The sequence below is a fragment of the Onychostruthus taczanowskii genome, unplaced genomic scaffold (genome assembly GCF_017590055.1).
Source record: "Onychostruthus taczanowskii isolate IOZ18803 unplaced genomic scaffold, ASM1759005v1 scaffold9, whole genome shotgun sequence".
In the NCBI taxonomy this organism is placed as follows: Eukaryota; Metazoa; Chordata; class Aves; order Passeriformes; family Passeridae; genus Onychostruthus; species Onychostruthus taczanowskii.
This window is the reverse complement of record NW_024506993.1, coordinates 10,010,223-10,035,221: the sequence shown is the minus strand read 5'-3', so window position 1 is coordinate 10,035,221 and position 24,999 is coordinate 10,010,223. Positions and strand designations below refer to the sequence as shown.

At 44.3% G+C, this 24,999-nt stretch overlaps 2 protein-coding genes across 2 annotated transcripts; one reads left to right on the top strand and one right to left on the bottom strand.

The window, feature by feature from the left end:
• The first annotated feature begins 1,284 nt into the window (after positions 1-1,284).
• On the top strand, positions 1,285-12,308 carry CFAP100 (cilia and flagella associated protein 100). The gene is made up of 14 exons (XM_041426061.1): positions 1,285-1,327; positions 1,734-1,840; positions 3,099-3,288; positions 3,929-3,996; positions 4,688-4,851; positions 5,439-5,519; positions 6,114-6,292; positions 6,370-6,514; positions 7,239-7,287; positions 7,857-8,008; positions 8,765-8,900; positions 9,376-9,578; positions 11,134-11,227; positions 12,243-12,308. Exons 1-14 carry the CDS (start codon positions 1,303-1,305, stop codon positions 12,306-12,308), a joined length of 1,659 nt encoding a protein of 552 aa, XP_041281995.1. The 5' UTR covers positions 1,285-1,302.
• A 604-nt stretch (positions 12,309-12,912) lies between these two features.
• ZXDC (ZXD family zinc finger C) lies at positions 12,913-24,751 on the bottom strand. The gene is made up of 10 exons (XM_041425958.1): positions 23,457-24,751; positions 22,831-22,983; positions 21,768-21,846; positions 21,512-21,642; positions 20,746-20,916; positions 19,498-20,183; positions 18,712-18,796; positions 16,770-16,942; positions 15,902-16,003; positions 12,913-15,077 (listed from the first exon to the last, which is right to left on the bottom strand). The coding sequence occupies exons 1-10, from the start codon at positions 24,307-24,309 to the stop codon at positions 14,991-14,993; spliced, it is 2,520 nt and encodes an 839-aa protein (XP_041281892.1). The 5' UTR covers positions 24,310-24,751; the 3' UTR covers positions 12,913-14,990.
• Positions 24,752-24,999: the final 248 nt, after the last annotated feature.

Here is a 24,999-nt window from a genome sequence, read left to right as displayed (position 1 = left end):
GGGCTGAAGCTCCAGGTGAACTGCTCTGTGAGGTTCACAAACTGTATTTAGGGATTTGACTGCCTGCCCACCGCTGCTCTCATGGGGCTTTCTCCAAAACTCATATCAGCAGCAGAGGTGATGTTGTTCCAGAACGTAGATGAGAGACCCTAGAGAAAAATATCCCCTTACATTAAGCAAAGATCAGAGAGGTTTGAACTCCAAGTAACAGTCAAGGAGGTTCTTGGTAAAATGTACTTCAAGAACTGAAAAGGAGAGAGAAAACATTTGGGATATATTCAAAAGCCTAAATTCTACCTCAGCCTCTGTGTCTCATCAACAGTGAAAGTTTGACACCTCCAAAGAATAAGTTATTAATTGGGCAGCTGCAGAAAAAACAAAGCACCAAGGACGGGCATGGAAATTAGGCCAGATGAGTTTAGCTCAAAATACATAAAAACTGGAGGCTCTTCAGAGCAAAAACTGATGCTCTAAAATAGCTCTAAAACTAGTGCAAACAGAAGAGGATATTTTCTACAGCGTCTTATAGCAGTGCAGGTCAGGAATGGTGCCAGCAGCAGAATTGCATCAACTGAACTAATACCTCACTAAGCCCAGCTTGCTGCCTTTGGTGATTAAAGGATAGCTTTAACAATGCTCTATCTGTTCTTTGTAAATGAGATCATTCCAACTATGGCTTGTCCCTTAGGATCCATAGCAAAAACTACAAAAAGACCGGAGTCAGAGAAACAAAAAAAATAACCTTCAACAGTTTGCCAACCTAAAATGAAAGGCAACAGAGTTCTGTAAATTGTGTCTGTCCTGTCCAACAATCATTCATGCTTATTGCAAGAAATCCACAATGCTGAAGCAATTACTGGGAAGAATTTTAGTGAGTAAAAATGTAGCTTGTGAACTACTGACAGGAGGATGAAAAAGCATGGGTGTGGATCAGAACTGGTGACTGGGTGGAAAAACAGACAAGGGACTTGGGTTGCTTGCTGTCTCCAAATTTGTTTTGTCGTTGCTTTCCTATCAGTTTACATTTTACACAGCTTTCACCTAAGGCAGGGATGAACATCTCCTTCTGGAGGTCAGAACATATGTGTTTTCCAGTTTAATGGAGCTTTTTTTTAATTGCTACAGACACTAAGGGCTCAGTGGTTAAGATACAAAAGCCCCTAGGCCTGTCACAGCTGTAAAACTTATCACATCAATTACTGGCAGATCCCAGCTGACTGATTTATTTCCTTTGGGCCAGGGTCAAAGACACCATCCTGACATACAGCATCAACATCTAAAAGTCTCTCTTCCAAACTTGAAATGGAAACCCACCTTGTGCTGCCAGGTAGGGACACAATGCTCCAGCAACATTTCCTTGTCAGCTCAGAGGAGAGGCCTGAAGTCAGGTTCTTCTGCTCCAAAACAGATGAAATGGGTAAAAGAGCTACAAACAGAAAAATCCCTGGCTGAAATGTTGGTCATCAGATATGGCCAAGTGACAAACCACACAGAGGTCTCAGTTTTGTCACTGGCTTCCCAGAAGCCCTATCCAGCTCCCTGCTCTTGATCCAGCATTGTTAGACATCTGCCCACACTCCAGGTGTGACACAGCACATCCCACTCCCTTTGCACTGGGTCCAGACATTCAGCTTCACATCTTCTACATCTTCATCCTGGGGTTTTTTTCTGTTTGGTTTGGGGCTGGCTTTTTTATGGTTTTTTGTTTTCTTTTTTTTTTTTTTTTTTCCCAGAAAGCACAGAAGAGGATGAAAAAAACCCAATGAAAAATCCATTTAAAGTCCCATCAGATACTGAACTTTTCTCAATGAGGGACAAGGAAATTAAGAAGGCACAGAAGGTATGTACACATGCTTTAGGCTAAACTATATAACAAGCAATTACTAAGACAGGCATCCACCCAACCAATACCGAAATTTAGTACATGAGAGATCAAAGACCTCTTCATGGGAAAGCTGGGGATGTTCAGCCTGGAGAAGAGAATGCTCTAGGGAGACCTGATTGTGACCTTTCAATAATTAAAAGGTGCTTATAAAAAGAGTGACTTTTCCCACAAGTAGATTGTGATAGAACAAGGTGGAGAGGATTTAAACTAGAAGAGGAAAGCTTTAGATTAGATGTCAGGAAGAAATTCTTTACTGTGAGGGTGGTGACGCTGGCACAGGTCACTCAAGGATGTTAGGGATGCCCCATCCCTGGAAGTGTTCAAGGCCAGGTTGGATGAGGATTTGAGCAACCTGGTCTAGTGGGGTGCTCCTGTTCGTGGCAGGGCTTTGGAGCTCAATGATCCCTAAGGTCCCAACCCAAACCTCTCTGGGATTCTGTGATCTCTGGGAGGTCTGATTGTTGCACAGGGTTGCACAGCCTGGCATAGTGTGAAAGGAAGCAAGAGCTCTAAAGCAAGGCCTCCTCACCTCACACTGGTGACTGACACAGTCTGGTTTTTGTTTGGGTTGAAGGGCACTAGACAATTATGGGGAAGAGCTTAGGAAGCAGTGCACTAAGGATGTCTGCTGAGTGATGTCCTCACCATAAACCAGGACCAGACTGTGCAGACAGCACTGAATTACACTTCAGTCCACGTGAAACACTGAGCAGGAACACCTTTTACCTTCCAGAAGGTTCTGGAGTGGGTTTGAATAGATCTTTTCAATCTGAACTTAATGGTTTAAATGTCCTTGTAGAGGTTGGACTTAGTTGCTTAAGTGTGAGCTGTCCTCTTTTAACCAGGGGACTCCAAGGATGAATCTCAGAAAATTTCCATTTCCTCACAGCAATAACCCAAGAAGGAAAATTGAGGGCACTGAGTGGATACAAACTGGCACAGCTGTTGGATGGATGCAGAATACAAATCAACAAAATTGACAACAAAAAAATTACAAAAAAATCAACAAAAAATGACAAGTGCTAAGAAATTTAGTGTTTCAGTTGCCTCAGGAGAGAATATTATTGTGATTAGTCAGATAAACTAGGCAAATATGCACCAGCAGAGTATCACCACTGCAAATTTCCAGGCTGTCAATAACTTACTCATGTCTTTAAAAACCACAGCAAACAAAGCACAGGATCAAACTGTACACATATCTGACTTCTCACAGGAACGTGAAAAGAGGAAGACTATGAAAGTCCATGAGAAAACTACTTACTCCATTAAAATGAAGGCAAAAAGTGGATTGAGGAAAGCTTTGAAAAGGGAGGAAGAAGAGGAGAGCAGAAAAGAGGCGACATGTGAAGAGAGACTGAAATGTCTTCAGGAGATGCTTTCACGGAAGCTAGCCATGAAAAAAGGTGGAGAACAAGCTCTGTCTTTGCAGTGGTGCTGCTCAGCTGGGGAACAGCCTGGAGCAAAGGCCAAAGAGGGGATGGGCAGAGCAGCTGGCTCTGGCTGACTTCAGTGAGGTCATGCAGACCTCATGCACAGTTCTGTGCTGTGTTTTGCCAGCCCCTGCATGGCTGAGCCATCTCCATCTCAGGCATTTACATTCAGAGCCTGGGCCATCCCCTCACAGTAGCCTGGGTTCCACCAGCCTTGCAGCAATGAGCTGGCAGCCAGCTGTTGCAGGTTGCCAGGATCCTGTTGTTGCAGGTTGCAGGATCTTGTGTGGTGGAAAACTTTCTGCTAAGCCAACCTAAAGTTGGATTTTAATGGATACAGGCAGGATTTTCTGCCTCTGACGTAAGGAGTAGATTTGCCATTAATGTCTAGAGGACAAGGACCAGATTGTCCACTCCTTTCTCCCTAGTTTTACTCCATGAAAATCCATATGAAACTGATCCTAAACAAGGTTATAACTATAATACAATAATCAGTATTGCTGACTCCAGCGCCAGCCAGATCCATGCTCATGGCAGCCTACATATTCATTGTGCTTTGCCTTGGCCATATTTCCCCCTCTCTAGTCTAAGCAACTTTATATTCTAATTTCAGATTATGCATTCGACAGGGAGACCTTCCATGGCTACCTACAGGACAGAAAACAGATCTTTTTTCTTGAGGTATATGGTTTTATACATGTTACTTTCATGTAACATGTCAGCATGTTACTTTCTGTTCATTTAATTACTCTTCCCTGTGTTGCTTTGTTGTGATGTTCATTCTCCTGAGATCAATGCCTAGAGATCTTTCCAAGGTGGCACACATCAGAGCTCATGAACTGACTGTCCAAGTCCTGCCTTACAGTCACTCAAAATCTGTAGCCCAGTAATTCCCAGCCAAGAAATAAAGGAATGTAAGTCATTCCCATCACTCAGTAGCCACCATGAAACTATCCCATTTGTGAGATGCACAGTTACACTGATATTTGGCTCCTGCTGTCCTGTACATAAACTGTGGCTGGGAGCCATTCTGAACTCAACATGAGGGAATGGAGTAACTGTGCCCAAACATTCCCATTAGTCATCTCTATTATTGAGCTGTAACACAACTGAATCAATCTTTGTCAGCCAGGAGTTAACGCAGGGCTGGGACTTCTGAATTCTGTCTTTAGATTCACTGCTTATTTACTATGTTTCTTCTGAAATAACTCCTGGCCTCCGTGTACCTGGCTTGCACTAAGTCACACACCTGAGTCTGAAATCCTTTCCCTCTCTGCCCACAACTATCAGGGAATTTGGTAACCAGGTAAACCAGTGTGCCTTTAAAACCAACCAGCTGATGTGACTGTGTTGCCTTTGGGGCTCATTTCAGCATACCATTGCAGTGAAGCGAGGGGAGATTGAAAAGATGGAGAACATAGCAAAGGATGAGGAAAAAAAGCTGCAAAAGGCTGAGAGAAGGATGGAGAAGGACACTGCCATGTTTGATGAGTTCCTGAAGGAGAACCACAATAACTCTGTTGAAGCACTGAGAATGTAAGGAGCATTGAAGGAACCACCACTGTTCTTTTCCATTCTGGGCACAGGAGATTTGCTGCTTGACCTCCCTGCAGGGTTTTGGCTGAACACTCTGAGTTTCCCAAAGTTACAGTTCTGGTGGCACTTTCTTCCCACACATTCAATAAAAGAGAGGAAGGAGAACAACATCCAGGGAATACCCTCATTTCAAAAGCCCTTGATCTGGTGGCAGCAAGGACCCTGCTGGTGGCTCCACCACTTCCATTCTTCTCACAACACTCTTTACTGGAGGGAGATGCCTCTGCCCAACCCCTCACAGCCCCCTCAGTGAGGCAAATTGAGCACTTTGGCCCACTGCAAGTATCACAAGGGCACAGCTGCAACTGATGCTCAGCAGCAGCCAGATTAGGGAGGCCTGGACACTGGGATGCCATACTTTGCCAAGAACAAGAGGGTCTTCAGGCAGGAACCAAGCATGTCCTGGGATACATCTACAACACAGATTTCTAGGGCTCATATCACATTTTTTTCACTGTTTCATAGGCACCTCAATTCACTACTCAGTACTAAATTGTTTAATGGCTTGTTCGTACATCCTTTCCTAGAGCCAAAAGAGAAACCTCAGCAAAGACAAAGAAAATAACAGAGATCCAGGGACTCACAACTGAAATAAAGAAAATCCAAAGGTAAGGTTGCTCATTACTCCTGTCTTACCTTCAACAGCCCCTACAGTGCTACAGCCTCACAGTCCTTGCAGGGGATAGATTTCTAAAAATGTGCAATTTAAAGAGTCAAAATGTTTTGGCTTTTGTTTTTCAAGATGCTGGCTTTGTTTCTAAAACAACTCATCTAGTTTTCCAATTACATTTTTTAAAAAGTAAAGATATTACAACCCCAAAATTAAATGCCAAATATCAGATTAAAATCCAAACAAAACTAAGCAATGCATTTTAGTGGGGACCTAGGGAAAGACAAAAAAAAAGTATAATTACAATTATGAGTTGAGCTGGAAAAAATTCTCACTGCTTTTCAAGTAAAAATTCAAAAATTAGCAAGCTCAGTACCATAGCAAGAGATATGACGAGGGAATATGACTGATTCTCAGTTTCCACACGAGAAACCACAGAGAGCAGGTTCCCTTTTGCCTTTGCATATCCGTGAAAAAATGTGCCCCCTCTCCCTTTCTCTGGATGAAACTGAGTATCAAGAGTGAGAAAGAACCTGTTCAAACAGAAGCTTCCCTCCCTGCTAACAAACTTTGTCCACTTCTCTCAACCCAGTGACATCTCCAGATTTGAGGACACACTGCAGGAGTACAAGATGTACAGGGACATCCTCTACCAGCTATCTCCAAAAGAGTGGCAGGAGGAACACAGAAAAAGGCACAAAAAAGAAAAGGATAAGGAAACAAAATCCAGGAATGAAGGAAGTGCTTCACATCTCTCCACCACAGAGCAGGGTGAGTGCCAGCAAAGTGCTGCTGCTGCTCCCTGGGACAGACCCTGGCTCTAAGTGGACACCTGCTCTTGTCTCCAGACCAGGGTCCCACAGACACTGCCCACAGTGTCACTTTTACGGATATACCAAGTTCCCTGCTGTTCTCAGAAAGTTTGGATTTCAGGTCACGGGATGTCCGGCCACAGCTTAAACACTTCCTGAAGCCTCTTTTATCCAGAGATCTGTAAGTACCAGATGATGCAAACAACACACTTAAGGACTGAAAAGAGCACTCAGCTGACTGGGAATCAGTAGAGGGGAATCCTGCTGCTCATTCTGGCTGGGCATTCCAAGATCTGGGGCTTATTGGAACAAACTCAGATACCACAGAAAGCTGTCAGGTGTGCAAGTCAGTACCTGTCTGCCTGCTCCAAGTGAGCTCCCTCCTCAGATCCTCTGCTGAGAGCCTGTCCCAAGTGGGGCTGTCACTGAGACAATGCAAACAGAGGTTTTTAACCCTTCATGGCACAGGGTGACAGGTACAAGTGAAAGTGATGAGCAGACTGAGCTGCCAACAGCAGCAAAGCACCGCTTCCCTCTCTTCCAGCACTTGTGTAGAGGAGGAAGCGTTAAACAAATGAGTGAATTAAACTCACTCCCAGTGAGTTTAAAGGCACTTGGATCAACACCCACAGTTCATGTGTCATTCCAGCCCCACTGGCCAGCACAGCCCAGAGCAGCACAAAAGGCAGCTTGCTCATGGACAGAAGTAGCTCCTGTGCTGCTTGTTTGTGTGACCCCTAGACCCTACTGACCCTTAAATATCCCACAGGCACAGAGAGGCAAAGGTGGGAATGTGCAGAGGAGTAAACAGTGACAGTGAACAATAACAATGTTCTTATGTCACTAATGAACCCCCTCTGAGCTGTCATTGCTCTAAGGGCCTAACACACAAAATGCTTTTTCAGAAGTTCACTGGAGGATGCAGAGAGTGAAATCAGCTCGGATGAAGATGAGGTCAGAAGTCTTAAGTTGAAATATTTGCATTTTCTGTTTGTCCTGTGTCACTTATCAATGTTACTAATTTCCCTCACCTTCTAACCATTAGTTACAGTTTGGAGGAGTTACTGTAGTTACAAATTATAAATGTATGTTTATTCCTGAATGTTCACATTTGGTGATACATATTATAAATACCTTAGTTTAATTTTCCTCCTTCAGTTTCCAAAGTCCTACCATCAACTCTAAGCTTGCCATCCTCCAGTGAGAAATGACATCATAAAATGAAAGATTTTTAAATTAGTGTAATTACTGGCTTATGTCTGAAGTTTTCCCACTCACAGATGGTTGCAACACTTGTTACCCCCAAAATGCAATTTGTTTTGGGGGTGAGCTGTTGAGGCACAGCAAGGCCACACACATTGTAGGAAGGATGTCCGTGTATGTTTGCACATGGACAAACATGGACCTCTCTAGATGGAAGAACATTTGAATAGCCAGAGCTGGTGCAGACCAACCTCCTTGTAGTTCAGTGGAACAGAATCTAGAGGAGGGGAAAGGCTCATCACATGTGTTTTCCACTCTAGGAGCCTCAGCTCTACTTTACTGATCCTGAACAATTGCTTACTACTTTCATGGAGATGCTGGATGAGAACTTATCCTTTGTCCTGAACTCCCAGGATATTGCGGAGAATTGGAACAAGGTCCAACAGACTTTCATCACCACACGTGAAAGCACGTAAGTGTGACCCTGAGGTGATGGAAGGGGTCCCTCTGGTCCAGCTTTCAGACATAAGTGACCCCTCTGCCCCCACACACCTCACCATCATGCACACACTGCAGAGCATGTAATGCTGTTCACACAGCAGGGTCTTTCTTTGAGCTACTAGGAAAGTGTCCCATACATGCTTAATTTAGGAGATAAGACTTGAGCTTCAGACTAATTCCTTAGTCGTCAAGGCACAGGCTAGGGAATGATGCATTAAGCATCCTGGAGTCAATGTAAGTATAGTGTAATTCTCATGAAGGAAGAGCAAAGAAGGAAATAAGACAATTCCTGGAGTGATCCAGAGCAGCACCAATGCTGACTCAGTGCAAGACTTTCCTAGAGGAAAACAGCAGGGAACCCAAGTGTCCCAAGTGTCATTGTAATCTACAGTGTCAATGGCAGGTAGACATATATTCCTGTTTAAAATGTAGCTTAGCTCCTTGGTGAAGTTTTAAACATAATCTGGATCCCCCACTGACTTACCAAAAAACCTTGAATGTTTAGCAATGCTGCTTCTCCCTCCCCCACACCAGCACAGCAGCTGCTTTTCCATAAAGAAACCCCGAAGTTCCCAGTGTTTTCAGGGCCGTGGGTGCAAGTTCCAGGAAAGGCTGAAGTGTTACCTCCATCTGCCGGCAGCAGGAGGGACCAGCCCAGGCTGCGGAGAGCAGAGCGTGTGTTCCAGAGGTGCCCTTCCCAAACACCTCCTCTCTCTCTCCCCTCTAGGGAAAAGGAGCTGGCAGCGCTGAAAGAGCAGGTGAACACCCTCCGAGCCTCCGTGGCCAAGGAAGAAGAGAAAGTAGCTGATCTAAAGCTCAAAGTTCAGCTCTTTTCTTCTGGGGAAGACGAAGGTGATGACCAGGTACAGCTGGGATCCAAGCAAAGGGGGTTCACATGTACACAAGTGGTTCCTCTCCCCCATCCACATCCATCCTGGGAATGGAGCACACAGGGGTGCACTGAGGAGGGATCAGTGCTGTCCCAGCAATGGAGCTACAGCAAGGCTGGTTTGGGGCACTGCTGAGGCAGCAAACTGGGGCAAAGCTGTCTGTTCCATGCAGCTGCTGCCAGGTGGGAGCAGGGCTCCCAGAGACAGCTGGGCAGCAGCCACCTGACCCAGGTCACAGCCAAGCTGGGAAGATGAGCAACAGGAGAATGGCTCAATTCAGCCATCTGTTCCTGCCATTGCTGTTAGCCAACCAGGAAACAAGCAATTGAGTCTTATTGAGGGGATTAAAGTGTTTCCTTCAGAGATTTCCTTTGGTTTTGGAGGGATATTATGGTTCCACTTGGCAGAACCCAGCTGTGTCACTCACCATATCTCCTGTCACCTCTAGGACAAAATGCTCACAAGTCTGAACAAGAAGGTGCAGGAAGTCTATTTCCAGTGCACTGGAGACAATGAGACAAACCTGCCAACAGTAGAGATGTTAAAGGTAATAGAAAAACAGCTCAATGATTTACTGGACAGCGTGGAGAGAATCCCACCAGCAAAGATAGAAAAGGCTGTGAAAGACATAAGAAAGGAACAGAGGGCAAGGTAAGGCAAGACCCGCTCCTGGAAAACATCTCTGTTTTAAATGTTGACAGCTGAAAGAGCCAAATCAACCCAAAAACTGTAGCAGAAATCTGAAATCCCACGTAAGCAATCCATCCAATTTTACTTCTGTAAGAGTTCTACATTCACAGTACTTGCATCTCCTCCTCAGTGAGCTGCAGCCCACAGCTTCATTAGAAAAGATCTGCAAACTACAGTAGAAAAATCTAGAAGAAGAAAACAGAAAACACTAAACCCACAAAAAAACCCAGATTCTGAGAATCATCATTTTAAGAAAACAATTTACAGTAGCAAAATTTAAACTGAATAAATAGAAAATTAAACCTCAATTTAACACAGTCTGCCTTGCCCTGATATTTTGTCAGACTTTAATATATACATAAGGGCATTTGTCAACAACTCCAGCTTTGAAATATTTCTTCAACAAAACTTTTAAGTTTAATTTGTATTATTAGATTAAATAGTAGCAATTAACACAGTCAGTGTAAGTCCCAAGATGAGACACGTTCCTGTAAGCCCAGTTACACAAAATTTCACCTCACAAATAACAAAGATAACTGAACTGATGACTGTATCTGGCCATCCTCAAGTGGATCAGACAGATTAACATGAGGATTTAAAGCCAGACAGTGACGTTTTGGTTCTGCTTATTCTCTTTCTCTGCATCGTTACTCAGCTGTGTAGTAGAAAAGCTATGGTGCTTCTTCCTGATGTTCTATGAATAGGTTTTCACTCTTAAATTGCAAAATAAATAAGACAAACATTTATTCTATGCTGGGAATGGAGGAGAATAATTCAGGAAAGATACTACAAACCCTACCCCCAAATAAAAATAATTTTTTTTTAAAAAACCCCAAAAGAGCCCAAACAAACACAAAAACACCCCAAAAAACCACCAAAACAACACCAACAAAACCAAAACACAACAAACCCTACAAAAAGCATAAACATTTTCCTCATGTTTACATGGTTAACGCTGCATTTTCTCTGCACCAGTGTTCCATAGCTTGAGCCCATTTCTGTTCCAGCACTTCATTTTCATAGGGAACTGGAGCAACAGAATTGACCCCCAGTGTGCCCCTCTGGGCCAAGTGTAGCAGTGGGTGTAACAGCTCACACCTGTGAGTCACAGACATGGTTACACTGGTGAGAACTGGGCAGAGAACAAGCACCACCCTCCCCACGGCTGGGGAGCATGCTGTTCAGCTGCAGGGCTTAAGTCACCTGCTGAAGGGGGTGCAGAGCATGTCTGTAACAGAACTGCCCAGCATCTCTGTGTCAAAGAGATGCTTTTTCCACCCATCCATTACTCCAGAAAGAGTAGGACCACCTGCAGGCAGAGTAGGAGCACCTGCAGTGCTTCCTTCTCACCCTTCACAGCAACCAACTCCAGCAGCAGGTGCACCCCAACCCCTGTGCTCCACTGGTTAGATGGAAGGTGTGGTGTAAGATGTTATGTTAGATGTTGATGCTGTGTGTCAAAAGCACAGCTGGTATAGCTGCATTTAACTCAACCTTTATTTCCTCTCTTCAAAAGGCTCAGAGAGGAAAAGCAGAAACAAGCGAAGCAGCAGCAGGATGAGGGACTGAAAAGGGACATGGAAAGATCACAGGTACCTGAAGAAAAAAAGGTAAGTGCAGTGGTCTGTGGAAACACCTCACCTCAACAGCTCACTTTGGAGGAGCTGGGGTACCTGAATCTCAGGTGTTCAAGGGAAAATATTCCTAAGGGGCCTCCACAGCTGTGTGGGGGTGGCACCTAGAGCCAGGTGTATCCCAGTTTACAGAAGTGATGTAACTTGAGCCACTGCTGGGAAGTCAGTCACAGTGCACATGATTCCAGCTCAGCGTCCTTCCATCATCCTTCTCTCAACCACATGGCCCCCCTCCACTACTTGCCAGTTCTCAGTAAGCTCATTTCAACTCATTACCTTGGTTGTATTAAACCAAGCACAAAAGTTGGCAAATGAGGAACTGGGCAGCAGCAGGATACTCCTGATAACAGCAGCAAGGCCCTAGATCAGCTCAGCCACATCAAACCACACCTTTTCTGACATGTTCCACATCCTCCTGAACTCAGCTCTGGCCCCTTGAGAGGCACAGTGCAGAGCTTCTGCCATGGCTGCTGCACCTTCCCCACATCAACATGGCCATGAGGAGACCCCGGTTCTGTCACAGTGACAGCACAGGTGACTTGAGAGCAGGGGCCATGAGTCCCTGCCCCTTTAGCCAAGAGAAAATAGAGGGTTCTGTAGCTTCCCTCTGATATTTCTTTGGATTTCCAAGTTTCCATGAGTCCCTGCCCCTTTAGCCAAGAGAAAATAGAGGGTTCTGTAGCTTCCCTCTGATACTTTGGATTTCCAAGTTTCCTTCCTCTTCCTGGCAAGGACTAACGAGGCTTTAGTCAGAAAGCAGTTGTAGGTACAACAGTGAGTTGTAGAAGCTGAAGCAGGAGCACACACACAGCCTTCAGGTGCTTCACATTCACTTTCCAACACAGAAAGCACACTCAGCAGACACCCTCAGCCTGCCTAGAGCACAGGGCAAGGGCCACAGCCCCTCCCAGCCCAGCAGCACAGAGCAGTTTTAGCTGCCTGGTCAGACACCCTGCCAAGCACTGATGCAGTGCCTCTTCCTCCTCTGCAGAGCTACAAGACAATGGCCTTGCCTTCCAACCCACATGCCAGGAAGAACAGCCAAGGAAATAGATAAGAAGGAAAACAATTGCATTATTTCTCCTGATGGCACAGCCTTATCACAGCTCATAGGGCTGATGCTGTTCTAGAAGTCTTTCCTAGATGTACTGTTCTGTCAGTCTTTGCTCAGCTGAACTTTGCTGTCCCATGAAATTTCCTTCTTCTACCCTAAGATTCCAGGGAAAGTTTGCAACCCCTTTTCCTCTCCTTTGGTATTTTGCCTAAGAAAATAAATAAAAATTCTCTCATTTTGCTTCTCAAGCTCCTGCTAAGCACCAGTGCTTTTCTCATTCAGTTTTTGATTCCAATAGCACTATCTGTAAAAACCTGAGCAGTGAGATCTACTCTAGGAGACAGTCTAGGTGACAGTCTTTAAGGCACAGCTAAGGCAGGTACCTCACAGACATTTATGATAATCATTACGATAATCACAGGTCTTCTGAAGGACTATAAAAACCAAGGGCTATGCTCCAATCCAAAGCCACTACAGACTCTACCCCACTACAGTGAAGACACAACTGAAGGAAAACAACAAGCTCTCTGCAGAAATCAAACTGCCAGTACTAGCTTTGTTTCAGATGCATCCATGCGAAAAACAATGCCCAGTGACAAACTAACCATAAAAAAAAAGCTTTATTAACCCTTTTGCACCAGCAGTTCTTCAGGTATCCATTGCCAGCAATGGAGCCCTAGCCAAGTGATCCAAGTTTCTGCCCTCAAGAGGTTAGCACTTTACATTCACTTACAAAGCTGAGTGAGGTACATTTTCAGAAGTAGAAAGATTTGGTTGCAAGTCCCATAAAAAGATGGAGTGTTCCTTGGCCATTTTAATGGATTACAAACTGGTATGGTCCTTGAGAACAGAATAATGCAGGCATTGGGAGCTCGAGGTGTCTCAGCTTCCAGGGAGAGCACGGTGACCCTTCAGCACAATTCCTCCTCAATCCTTCCACCTCCCAGGAGTGCTGCAGCCACAGCCACCAGGCAGATCTCAGCTACCAACTGGTTTGAAAAGCCAGCCTGAGAGGGTTCAGACCTTCCCTGGATGTAAGCTGTAAACTCAGAGTGAGAGGAACAGAGAGACCTCAATGCTCAGTTAGGCTAAAGATAGAAAAATAAAGCTGGTTCAACCAGAGATATAACACTGCCTACAAATCAGGAGCTGAAGTTCACTGTATGCTTTTTTCCTCTCCAAGTCTGCAATCAAAAAAGCATTTATATGGACACATACATAGTTCAAAAGGCACAGGAAGTAAAAGCATTTCTGAACGACCTCATGTGAATTTAACATCAGTATAACTGTAAAATAAATAAATATGTGCAAGATTAAAAAGATCACAACGTTCTCCTCTGTGACATATCTTATTTTGTAAAAAAAAAAAAAGAAAATACACATACGTGCATACACACACCTCACTGAGAATAAAAAAAAGGTACAAACAGTCTTTTATCAAACTCCTATACATACTTTTACAGGCATTCAGAACATCACCATAGGAAACAATTAAATTACTACCTTAAAACGTAACCAAAGGTGTTTTTTTTCCCCTATACAACCCTATACTTATTTAGGTGTCTGCAATCCAGGTAAGTAGAGTACATACAACCTCTCCCCCCACCCCCAAGAGAAACTGCAGTTTTTCAGGGGCAAATCTTCCTGGGCAACAACTCTTCCTCTCATAAAATACTCTGACAACTGCATATTTTGTAAACCAGCCAAAACCTCCAGGTGCATCTGACACTCTGGGATAGCAATAAAGAACAGGTGTTAACAGTGTTCAATTAACAAAACAAAAACATCAAACAATCCTAAATAAAAAGGTAGTGACCAGTTCACAGGTAACTTGGCAGCGCGTTTATAGATGAGATAAAAATCAAGGTGCTTAAATTTACATGACGGTCAACATTCCTCCCAAAAAAGGGAACACAAAGATAAAACAAACCTCTCTCAGATGCTGTTGGACTCTTAGCAAATCACTTACAGTGAGTGCAGTTCTATTGCAGTTTTCTTTTTCAAGTTTTGCTGGAAGAATTCAGCAAAGTATTTGGGATGCAGGAGCAAGGAAAAGGAGAACTCAACATGAGCTACAAACTGATTCACAGCTAAGTTAACATTTAGAATCTAGCTTTCTAAAACAAAGATTTTAGAGCATCTCATTTTCATGGCATAAAATATTAATTTTGTTACATGTGACACTTTATTCTGGTTTTCTGCCAAACACTGGGGCCAAAACAAATCCTTTTCTTTGTATGGAAAACACTTGCAAAATTTAGCTCTTAATTCCTTGATGCCACTGGCTTCAGGAGGAGGCCAATGGAAGGAAAGTTTTAACTGTCGCAGGCAGGATTATAAATTTGCATTTGTTAGCTGTAGAATACTTGCTTTCCTGTGAAAACAGTAAATATTACCTCAGTTTGAAGTGTAATAAAGTATACTTCTCCCTGAAACAACACTGTACAGCAGTCTGCCTCAGCCTCCCAACCACCAGGCAGACAGGGTATCTTACACAGGCACATCAAGTGGGATTTACATTTTTAAAGAAAATCTTTCAGCTGCAACTGTCTTAAGCAAATCACAAAGAGTGCAACCATACTTCAGTTCTCCTACTTTTTGTATTTTCCTTGGAAAAAGATCCACACAGTAATCTCACTCTGTCATGATTGCTGTTTGTTTTCAAGTAACTGCTCTTAATAATCGTCATTCCAGATCCTGTAAATTTATTGTGCTTCCAGTGAACTGAGAGTTATCAGAACCTGCATCATCTTCAGTGGAATTGTGTGGTTCCTGTTAAAGCAAACAGACAGCATGAACTACTTTCACTTCTAGATGGCTTCAGTGCTTATCAGCAAGATTATCTTGACATTTATTCAAGATTAACACCAGAGAAATACTTGGAATGGCTCAGAGGAAACCCAAAGCCCTTCCAAAACAGTGTTGCCACAGTTTTTCTATGGAATACTTCAGATGAGCATTACTAATGGAAACAGATTTAAAATCACTTTTTCCTCCATTACCTCTCTACCATGGCCAACAGTCCCACTTCTCTTGTACTTATAAGTTTTGAGGAAAGTGCCCCTCCTCAACAAAAAAGATTTATTTTCTATCCAGGAGAAACCCACTTGGCAGGAATAGGTACATTGCAGAGTTTATCAAAAATGAGGTCCCTAAGCAGGCTTCTAAACTTAACTGACACTTCCATAAGGGCACCACTCCAAAATCTAGGTTCAAGATTCTATTTCCCACTTCCCACACCCCCTCTTCTGTAGCCTGCAACATTCCAATTCTGATCCTCTTTCCTGACCCACCTACTATCTGCAGGATGGGATCAGAAAGCAAGGGTGGGGCATTTCAGAAAAAAAAAAGAAGTAACATTTAGTTATTCATTACTCAGTAACAGAGGAAAAGAACAACGACTTCTGATGTGTCAAAGGTTGGTGACACAAGATACATTGTGCAGTGCAGCCCTCTGCTTGCTATTCCTTGTGAATGGAATTCAACTCCCAATGGAAAACAAGGTATTTCCATCAGGCAGAACATGAGAGTGCTCACAGTGAACTATCTTTAAGTTCAAGCAAGGCAATAAAACCCAGTGGCTTGACATGCTGTACCTGAAGTATGTAAACAGGTAAATCCACTGTAAGCTGAGAATGTGATGAGGAAGACTGAGAGCTCAGCTGAAAGGGAAGATCTCCCTCTCCTGGGGAATCATCCTGTGAATGCAGAAACACGATCAAGTTACACCACACCCAGCTATCTCAGCACAATATGGCAAATTTCACTCAGTCCCACAATCTTAAAATATCTGATAAAGCCACTGCACTGTACTAGTAAGGCCCAGCTCCAGAAAGATGTGGAAAGCTAAAAACAACTTAAATCTGAACCTAGCTCAGTGTACAACCTATTATCCCATCCTCATCAACCTGGAACACTGGCAAGATCTGAAGAGGAAGGAAGGGTTCCCCTTTCAACAAATCTAACACAGAAACATGCAACAAGTTTCATCATGTTTTCATGAAGCTGATAGCTAACATGAAAGTTACAAATGTGCACACCCATCAAAACACAGATCAACAGAGAACTCAGCCCATAGGTCTCTCCACAACAGAGCAGCAATGAAGAAGGAACTTATCTTTCCTCTGAATACTACACAGACACACCAGGCAAAAAACCTATTACCTGCCATGCACCACTAATGAGCCCCACCAATTAACAGCTTTTGTCTTTTTTAAATTTTAAGCTTTACTTCAACAGATAAGAGAAATAACAGTTTAGGCTGAAAATTCTTTTTGCAGGAACATTTTCATGTCCATCTCATTTACTTTATAAATAAGAGGTGGAATAATGTAAGAATACTGCAGAGCTCAAGACTCTATCCAGGGACAGTATTACCTGAGTTCACAAACACTCAAAGTCTTCCATAAAAGCAAATGTGGATAACAGACAAGCTGAGCATGTTTTTTTCTCCTCAGCTCTTACCTGAAGAAGCTGAATTTGCACATACTGGGCTCCAGTGGCAGGGTCCCTTATTGTCAGCCCTCCATTTGGCAGAACTATGTTACCACCCAGTCGACTGCCAGGAGTAGAGGAAGAAAAGTTGGTTGGGCTTACTTTACCACCCTTGTTTTTCCTCTGACCAGAACCAGATGCCCCTAAAAGAAAGCAATTTTAATATTTAGATGAATTTGCTAGTGTTTTCTGCTAGTATTTTTCAACTTTTTGCAGCTGTCTACAGCACGCAGCAAATGCCCACAGCAGTGCAATATAATTAAGCACCATCTGACAACTGCTAAAAGGCAGAGAGCACTCAGCTGGTGAACTCCAGCTGCTGACTGAACACCTTTTTACATCAACATCATTGAAAAATCACAAACTGATAAGCTTAGGGCCCTCCACAGCGGTAGCACAGCAATATCAGTTTATTTGTGGTGTTATAGAAAAGAATTAGAAAGTAGGATTGCATTTTCTATTTTTCATTCTGCAAGTCATTTCCTGAGAAGTTATGCACATGATTTTTCTAAACTGTAAAAAAAACATAGTGAAGATAATTATTTACAGGAAGATTTCAAGGACTACTAAGTAGAAGGCTACACAAGTACAACTATCACAACCTTAAGCTTCTCTTCAGTTTAAAGCAGGATGAACCAGCTGCTGTATCATAAGCTGAAAACCAAAACCCTAATCAAAACAAAAGAATACAGTCCTGTCAGTTCAGGTTTTTGTTTGGATTTTGAAAAAAAAAAAAAGCTGTAATAAATGAAGGGCTTGGATAACCTATATTTAAACCCTGAACTTCTCTCTACAGTATTCATTCAATCTAGTTAAACCAATCAGAAATATGAGACTCTCTAGACCACTTTGAGAGGCACAGCATAGCACTAAGACAACAGCTGGTCAAAGTGGACTACGGGGAGTCCTGAACAGGAACAGAAATTTTCTGAGGTCATCTTAGGAGTCATGCAAAGTGCAATCATGTTTTTTAAACTAATGTCCAAAAGACATGTTTGACAATACATGCACGTGTTTGATAATAAAAGGCCCCTTAGAACTAGTTTCATAAAGCACTTTCCTTCCATGTGATGATTTGCTGAACCAGACAGAATGTATGCACATATGCATTTTACAAATACACAAACAAAACGGTTCTCAAATCAGAACTAGTCTCTTAACTTGCCTCAAAAACTTTTGCCTTGATTTTCAGAGGAGGAAGGTCTAAGAGACAGCAAGGCAGCACTAAACTCACTCTATATATATGATATTGACGTATCATAAATCTACAATATTCCACCTCAGCCCCAAAGGTAGACACATCTCAAACACCTGAGCTTGTGCAAGTCCAGGGAACCATGACCACATTTGATCTGACAAAGGAATAGTTATTATTCACATCAAATGGCTCTGAGTCAAACTAAGAGGACACATCTGGAATCATGACCTAAACTCACCCTGCACAGAACACTCTGCGAGGCTAAAGTGTAAGAGAGGCGTGAGTATATCTAGATAATAAAAAAATTAATTCCTTCACACTAAGTGAAACACAAAAACAAAATCTAGCTGAAATTTCTATTGCCTGTACTGAGTAAAAGAACCCCCTTGATAAGACCATAAGCATGAACAACAGAAAGCACAGTAACATAATTTTAGTTTTAATAAGAAGCAGATGAAGAGATGGACAGCTAGTGTTGTTAATAATCATGAAACACAGGGCACAGCTTTCTTTGTAAACTTCCCGTGAATCTGATATTCCACAGAATGTGATTATCCTGAGTAACAGATGGTACACCACATGCATAATTATTTTAACTATCAATAAACAGGATAGGACATTTAAGAATGTTACTCAGAAACCTGCTTCCACTGCACTGCCAAAATTACTAAATATTTTTATTCAGTAAATGCAATACAACTAATAGCTTCTCACCTGTGCTGCTGCCATTCCCTTTTTGTTTCTTTTTCTTGGCCAGCTGAATGGCTCTATAGTCTGTTCTTGCAGACCCACTGCTCTCCTAGTTAAAGGAAAAAAAAAAGCCCACAGATGCAAGGTTTTTGGAATTAAGAACAGAACAAGATAATGAAAACACACACTAATGAGTTGTCAGATGCAGTTATCTTCTATGCTGCAAACACTGAATTCTAGTTTCCCCCAATCTTATTAGAGTTTCAATAAATTCCCTGTATCTACTCAATAGATGGAGCTCAACATAAGAAGGAGTTAGCTCCACATTTGTAAGTGCTCAGATTTTAAGAGTGTAAACATGTACTTTGTAACGTAAACAAAAAGTTAAGTCTGCAATAATACAGTGAAACAGAAAGGGAAAAGTACTTAAAAGAGGAATGAAGACTGGAATGAAAATGCTGCAGTTACTGTTACAGCCCAAATCTTTCCCTGGAATGAAATGAACAACTAACACGTGTAACACTTATTCTTGGACGTTCTTGCAAATTCCATTCCAGATGGGCAGCTGCTAATTTTGAAAGGTTCTTCCTGAACTGTCCCCACCAGAATTTCCGTATTTCTTAGAACTTGTCACCACACTGAATCTACCTGTGAAAACACACTACTCAACGCATCGTTCTACATCTTTCATCAAAAGAGACAAAACGCACGATCTGCAAAATCTGAAAGGTCTCCCAGTAAGGTGTGAGCAGACAGGGATATCTCCAAAGTCAGGCTGTCTCATCTAGGGGTGAAGTGAATACTCCATACCAAAAACGAGCTGCCAGTCACTGCACCAAGATCCATTTCCTTCTGTGCACTGTAACTGCCCGGAGGGTTGGAGAACACAAACTGTGTCACGACTTTGCTGCCCTCCTGCTGACCAACCACATCTGAGCCGGGAAGCAAATTCCGTTCAGCTTTACTTGGTGTCAGTAACTCAGGCACATTGGTGCTGCCGAGGCTGCTGGAAGGAGTCAAAGTGGCTGTGTCTATTGTTAAATTATTGCTGCATGTCAACCCGTGCACGTCCTGACTGGGATTCCTCACTGACAGAGATGCCAGCGAACCCAAGGCTTCGGCATTGACGGTCTGTACATCATCCAAATTTAAAGTGCTTTGCTGTAGAACCGTTGCATTGGTTCCCAGCAGGAGAGAACTGTCCAGGCTCTGGGGCATGTCACTGCTCGCCACCAGGATCAAGGGATCAACTGCCTGGCTCAGGGAACTGTTATTGACAGGCAGGCTCCCCCCCAGCGTTGAGCCCACCGAAGCCACGTCGATCGTGACGATTCCAGAGTTCACCAGCGCCATGTCCGCTGCAATTCCAGAATTGTTACTGGACACGTTAGAAAACAGGGATACGAGGTCTATGTTGCTGAGATCACTCTGCCCTGGACTAGTGAGTTCACTGCTGGGGGTGAGAGAGCAGGTTGCTTCCAGCTGAGTTAGGAGATCTGGAAGAGAAGGGTTTGGTTATAAGAGAGCTTCTACAGACAACAGGAAGAAAAGGAAACGTAAAATTCTATAAAATTCTACATTCTTAGCCTACTAAAACACTGCCCACCTTCCCTGAAAGCAGATTTAGGGAAAAGCAGCCTGCTGAAATAAATTCATTCTTTTACTGAGAAGTGTGCTTATAAAAGCACTTGCCAAAAAATAACACTAAGGCAGTGCAGGCTAAGTACAGGTGGTAGAAGACTGAAAGGGGTGAAAAGAGAAATCCTTTCAGTCTTTATTCATATTTTACAAAGGGCATGGAAAAGGACAGGCTTTGGTTAATTGAAAAATGCTGCAATTTCTCACAATTTCAGAGGTCAAGCTCAAGTATCACTTTCTGATACTCAGAGATCCCAATGAAAATTTTAGAGGAGGGTGAAACCAACTTCAGTCTCGGAGAAGATTCTGTCATTCATATCAATAGAACTCAGATTTCAACATCAGTAATTACACATTTTCCTTAACAAACCACTTAACTTTTCCACTGCACCCTCTGATAGCCAGAGACAAACACTTTACCTGGGCTGAAGTTATGCTGCTTGACCATGTGCGTTTTCATACTGTGTTTGGAAGTGAACAGTTTGTTACAGCTGGAAACAGGGCACCGGCTCTTTAACGAGTCCACATCCTGAAGATGTTTTTTGGAGTGAATATACAGACTACTTCGTGCTGAAAATTTTGCACAACAGCCTGCAAGAAGATATACAAGGCTTTGAAGTTTCAAATTTAATGAAGTTTCTATTTAATATTCATATTTAATGTCTTGACAAATCAGAATATCCTCCACTTGCTCTTTTGCAGCACCTGTGCATACATTCAGAGGAACCACAAGAAAGTAAACCTGTCAAAGGGTAGGACAGTTTAACAACCTGCTTCTGATAACATGAAACTCTTAAGTCATTCAGTGTAAAGCACAACCTTTTCACAGTATGGCATCTGAAATTCTTCATGACAACTGCTGGAAACACCATAAAAAGGAAAAACAATCAAGTAGAGCTGCTTTACTTTAAAGAGCTGAATACTCCAGATCACACCCAAAAATCTTTGCTTCTGGAGTCCCACTGAAGTGGTGAGGGTGGCCTATCTACAGTAGGAAACAGAGTTTGCCCTGTCATTCCTAACTCTGGGAATGATCACTTGTTCAAGACTTCTGTTCAGTTTTAGCTCTTCAAACCCTGTTAGAAGACTCACTCCAAATGGTTCCAGTCCTGTACCAAGGCCACATAACCTTTAGACAAAAATACACACCAATTTCCAGGAAACACATATGAGAGTGGAGCAATACCTTCTACTGGACACTCAAATGGTTTTGTACCAAGGTGAGTTATACTGTGGCCTTTCAAGTGTTCTGCTCTTGTGAAGGACTTCCCACAGCCTTCTACTGGGCACATGAATCTCCTGTCATCTTCATGTTTCCTGCAAGGGAAGGAAATTGTCATTGGCATGATTAAATCCACTACTGCTTAGCTACTGGAAGAGAAACAGAGACAAGCAAACAGCCAGTGGCTTAGGACAGTATAATCAGAAAAAGCTTCCTTTACCTTTTATGCCTCAGAAGTTTGGACATACTGGTAAAAGACCAGCCACAGCCTTCGAAGTCACAGATAAAAGGTCTTTCACCTTGAATAAAAAATGTTACATTAATAACCTAATCCAAAACACATGCTTCTACTAGAAAATACTAAAACCTGCTTAAGTTGAATTAATTTAAGACAAGACAACTCAATCAGCCCCTCCTGCAATGCACTGCAGAGTATAAATACTAAAACCTGCTTAAGTTGAATTAATTTAAGACAAGCCAACTCAATCAGCCTCTCCTGCAATGCACTGCAGAGTCCCTATTGTGTCCCTTCCCCCTCCTACAATCTGGGCTTTCTTTAACTCCATGCTATTGCATCAGAGAGCACAAGTATTTATCAATCCACCTCACATCCTGAAGGTGCTTCAATAGTCAGTAACAGCATCACTCAAAACAGAAACACAACTGAACAGTTTTTCCTGTTTTCATGATCTGCCACTGTGTCTTGATTACAAGACTGTGAAGTATGTGACATTGGTTTCCAGCACACCTATGAACTTCAAGTGACACTTAAAAAAACCTCAAAACTGTAAAACCACAAAACCAGAAAAGAGAGGATAGTAGAGGACACACCAGTAACATGACAAGGCTGTATTTCAGCCTTGCAGTGGTCCTTGCACGTCAGGCATGCTTGCCAGAGCTGAAATTTATCTTCTTGCTGTTCCAAACCTTGGTACATACATTCCACATGTTCTGAGAGGTTTTCATCTGTTTGCATCAAGAGTAAAATTTATGCAATGTTTTGAACATCCATGAACTTGGGAATAGAGCCAGGATAGTTTTTTTCTGGACAGAATGCACAATGACAAAAGCCACAGCTTTGCATATGTGCTTAACTACTTTGCATATGACAACTTGATTCAGTGGACTCCTACCACTAGAAGGCCAAGAATCAAATGCTTTCACTGACTCCAAATAACTAATGTCACCCTTCCTGACTTTCAGTTTTCCCAGCGCACTGCAGTCCACTTTCCACATACTATGCTCCATGTACTTCACCGTGTACAAATCATCCCTGTGAATACCTGTGTGACTCCTCATGTGGATTTTCAGTCGGCAGGCCTTGTCATACTGCTTGTTACAGCCAGGGAATGAGCAGGAGAACTGCTCTTGCTCTCTGAAGTGGGCTCGATTGTGGGAGAATAATGCACTCACTGTGATAAACGTTCGCTCACAGCCTGGGGAGAAAAGGGAAATAGCACACCTGCTTGGCAAAACTCAGTCACCAAACTGCACTCTTTTCTCCCTCCCAGCTTTTAGCGAGGTACTTTCAGGATATTACATCGGGGAAAAGGGAAAAATAACCCAAACAATGAATTTCTACACATTATTCCCAGGAATTACAATTGTTTTGCCAAGGTGGGCAATCAGGTACAGCCTGGGTTAAAGGCACAATGAACGCTGGAGCCGTGTCTTGCGGTGTTTCACTGCATCAGTACAAAGCCGCAGGAGGAAAGGCACAGCATCCTCCAGCTACTAAAGTTTTTCTCTTGGTCACTGAGGTGGTTTGGAGGACCTTCCTTGACATTCTAGGTACCACGAAGGGGAAAGCGGGTGCAGAAGAAGTGCGCCGAGCGCCGCACGGCCTCAGGGCAGGGATCCCAATTTCCGGAAGGGGAGGGAAAGGAGCCCAGCCCCAGAGGCGGCTTACCGGGGAAGTCGCAGCGGAAGGGCCGCTCGGGCTCCAGGTGGCTGCGGCGGCGGTGGGCGGCGAGGCGGGCGGCGCTGGGGAAGCGCTGCCCGCACGCCTCGCACTTGTGCGCCGCCTCCTGCTCGTGGGCGCGGCTGTGCGCCCGCAGGTTGTACACGGTGGTGAAGCGCTTGGTGCAGCCCGGCGCGGCGCAGGCGAACGGCCGCAGTTTGTCGTGCGAGTGCAGGTGCCGCCGCAGCTTGTAGGCCGTGGCGAAGGACCAGGCGCAGCCCGGCACGGGGCAGCCGAAGGGCCGCGCCGCGCCGCCCCGCCCGTCCTCGCCGCCGCCGTGCGCCGAGAGCCGGTGCAGCCGCAGCTGCTGCTTGCGGGGAAAGGCCTCTCCGCAGCGCGGCTCCGGGCAGGCGAAGGCCGGCGGCGAGCGCGGGCGCGGCGCGCGGCGGGGCCGCCATGTTGCGCGGCGGGCCGGGCCCGGGCCGCCTCCGCGGCCGGCAGCCCCTGCGTTTCCATCTTGGGGGTCCCTGTAGCAGCGCCTGAAACCGGAGCCGCGGGGCGGGGCCGGCGCGGGCCGCAGCGGAAACGCGGAGCGCGGAGCCGCGGAGCGGGCGGCGTCGGGGAAACCCGGAGAGCGGAGCGCGGACGGGACGGAGTGCGGCTGCCCCGGGGCAGGCCCGGCCCGGCGGGGCTGGCACAGCGGGCAGGGCTCGTGTGACATCGGCTGGCACCGCTGGAGTCGGCTCAGGGCCTGGCGATTGTGCTGATGGCCAGGAAGAGTCTCACAATTAAGTGTAAATAAGTTCTTCCTCATGTGGAGGTGAAACATCTCGTGTTCTAGTTTACGGCCATTGCTCCTCATCGTGTTGCTGGGCACCACTGAAAAGACTCTGGCACTATCCTCTTGGCACCTAACCTTGAGCTATTTATATGGATTCATGAGATCCCCTCTCTTTTCTCTAGAATTAGCAAGCCCCACTCTCCCAGTCTCTCCTCAGCTGGAGATGTTCAGGCCCCAGATCATCTTTGTGGCCTTCACTGAACCCTGTGCACTAGCTCCGTGTCTTTCTCGCACTGAGGAGCCCAGAAGAGGACTCAGCGTGATGGATGTGGCCTCGCAGGTCAGGAGGAGCATCGTGTCCCTGGCTGTGCTGTGCAGGAGCAGTGCTGAGGATACAGCCACGCTCAGAGAGGAAAATCCTTTAGCAAAACACCCTGCACGCCGCGGGTGGAAACACGGAAACAGCACTATGGACAATGCAAACTCAGCTAGTTCAAGCATGACCATGGCATAGCATCACCCAAGATGGACCAGCACCAAAAAAAAAAACCAAAAAAAAAACCAACCTACAAATTTGGCTAATGCATTTTTTTTTAAATTTATTATTGGGCAAAGCTTTCTCTGGGAGAATGTTCAGCCACCTTATGGCTCTCCAACACTTAAGGAAGAGGTAAAATGATCCTGTATTTGCCATGGAAATTTACCAGTTCCCTGCTGCCGTGGGACTGTCCAGCAGTCCCAGCAGATGGTGCTGTGATCCTTCTCCTGCTC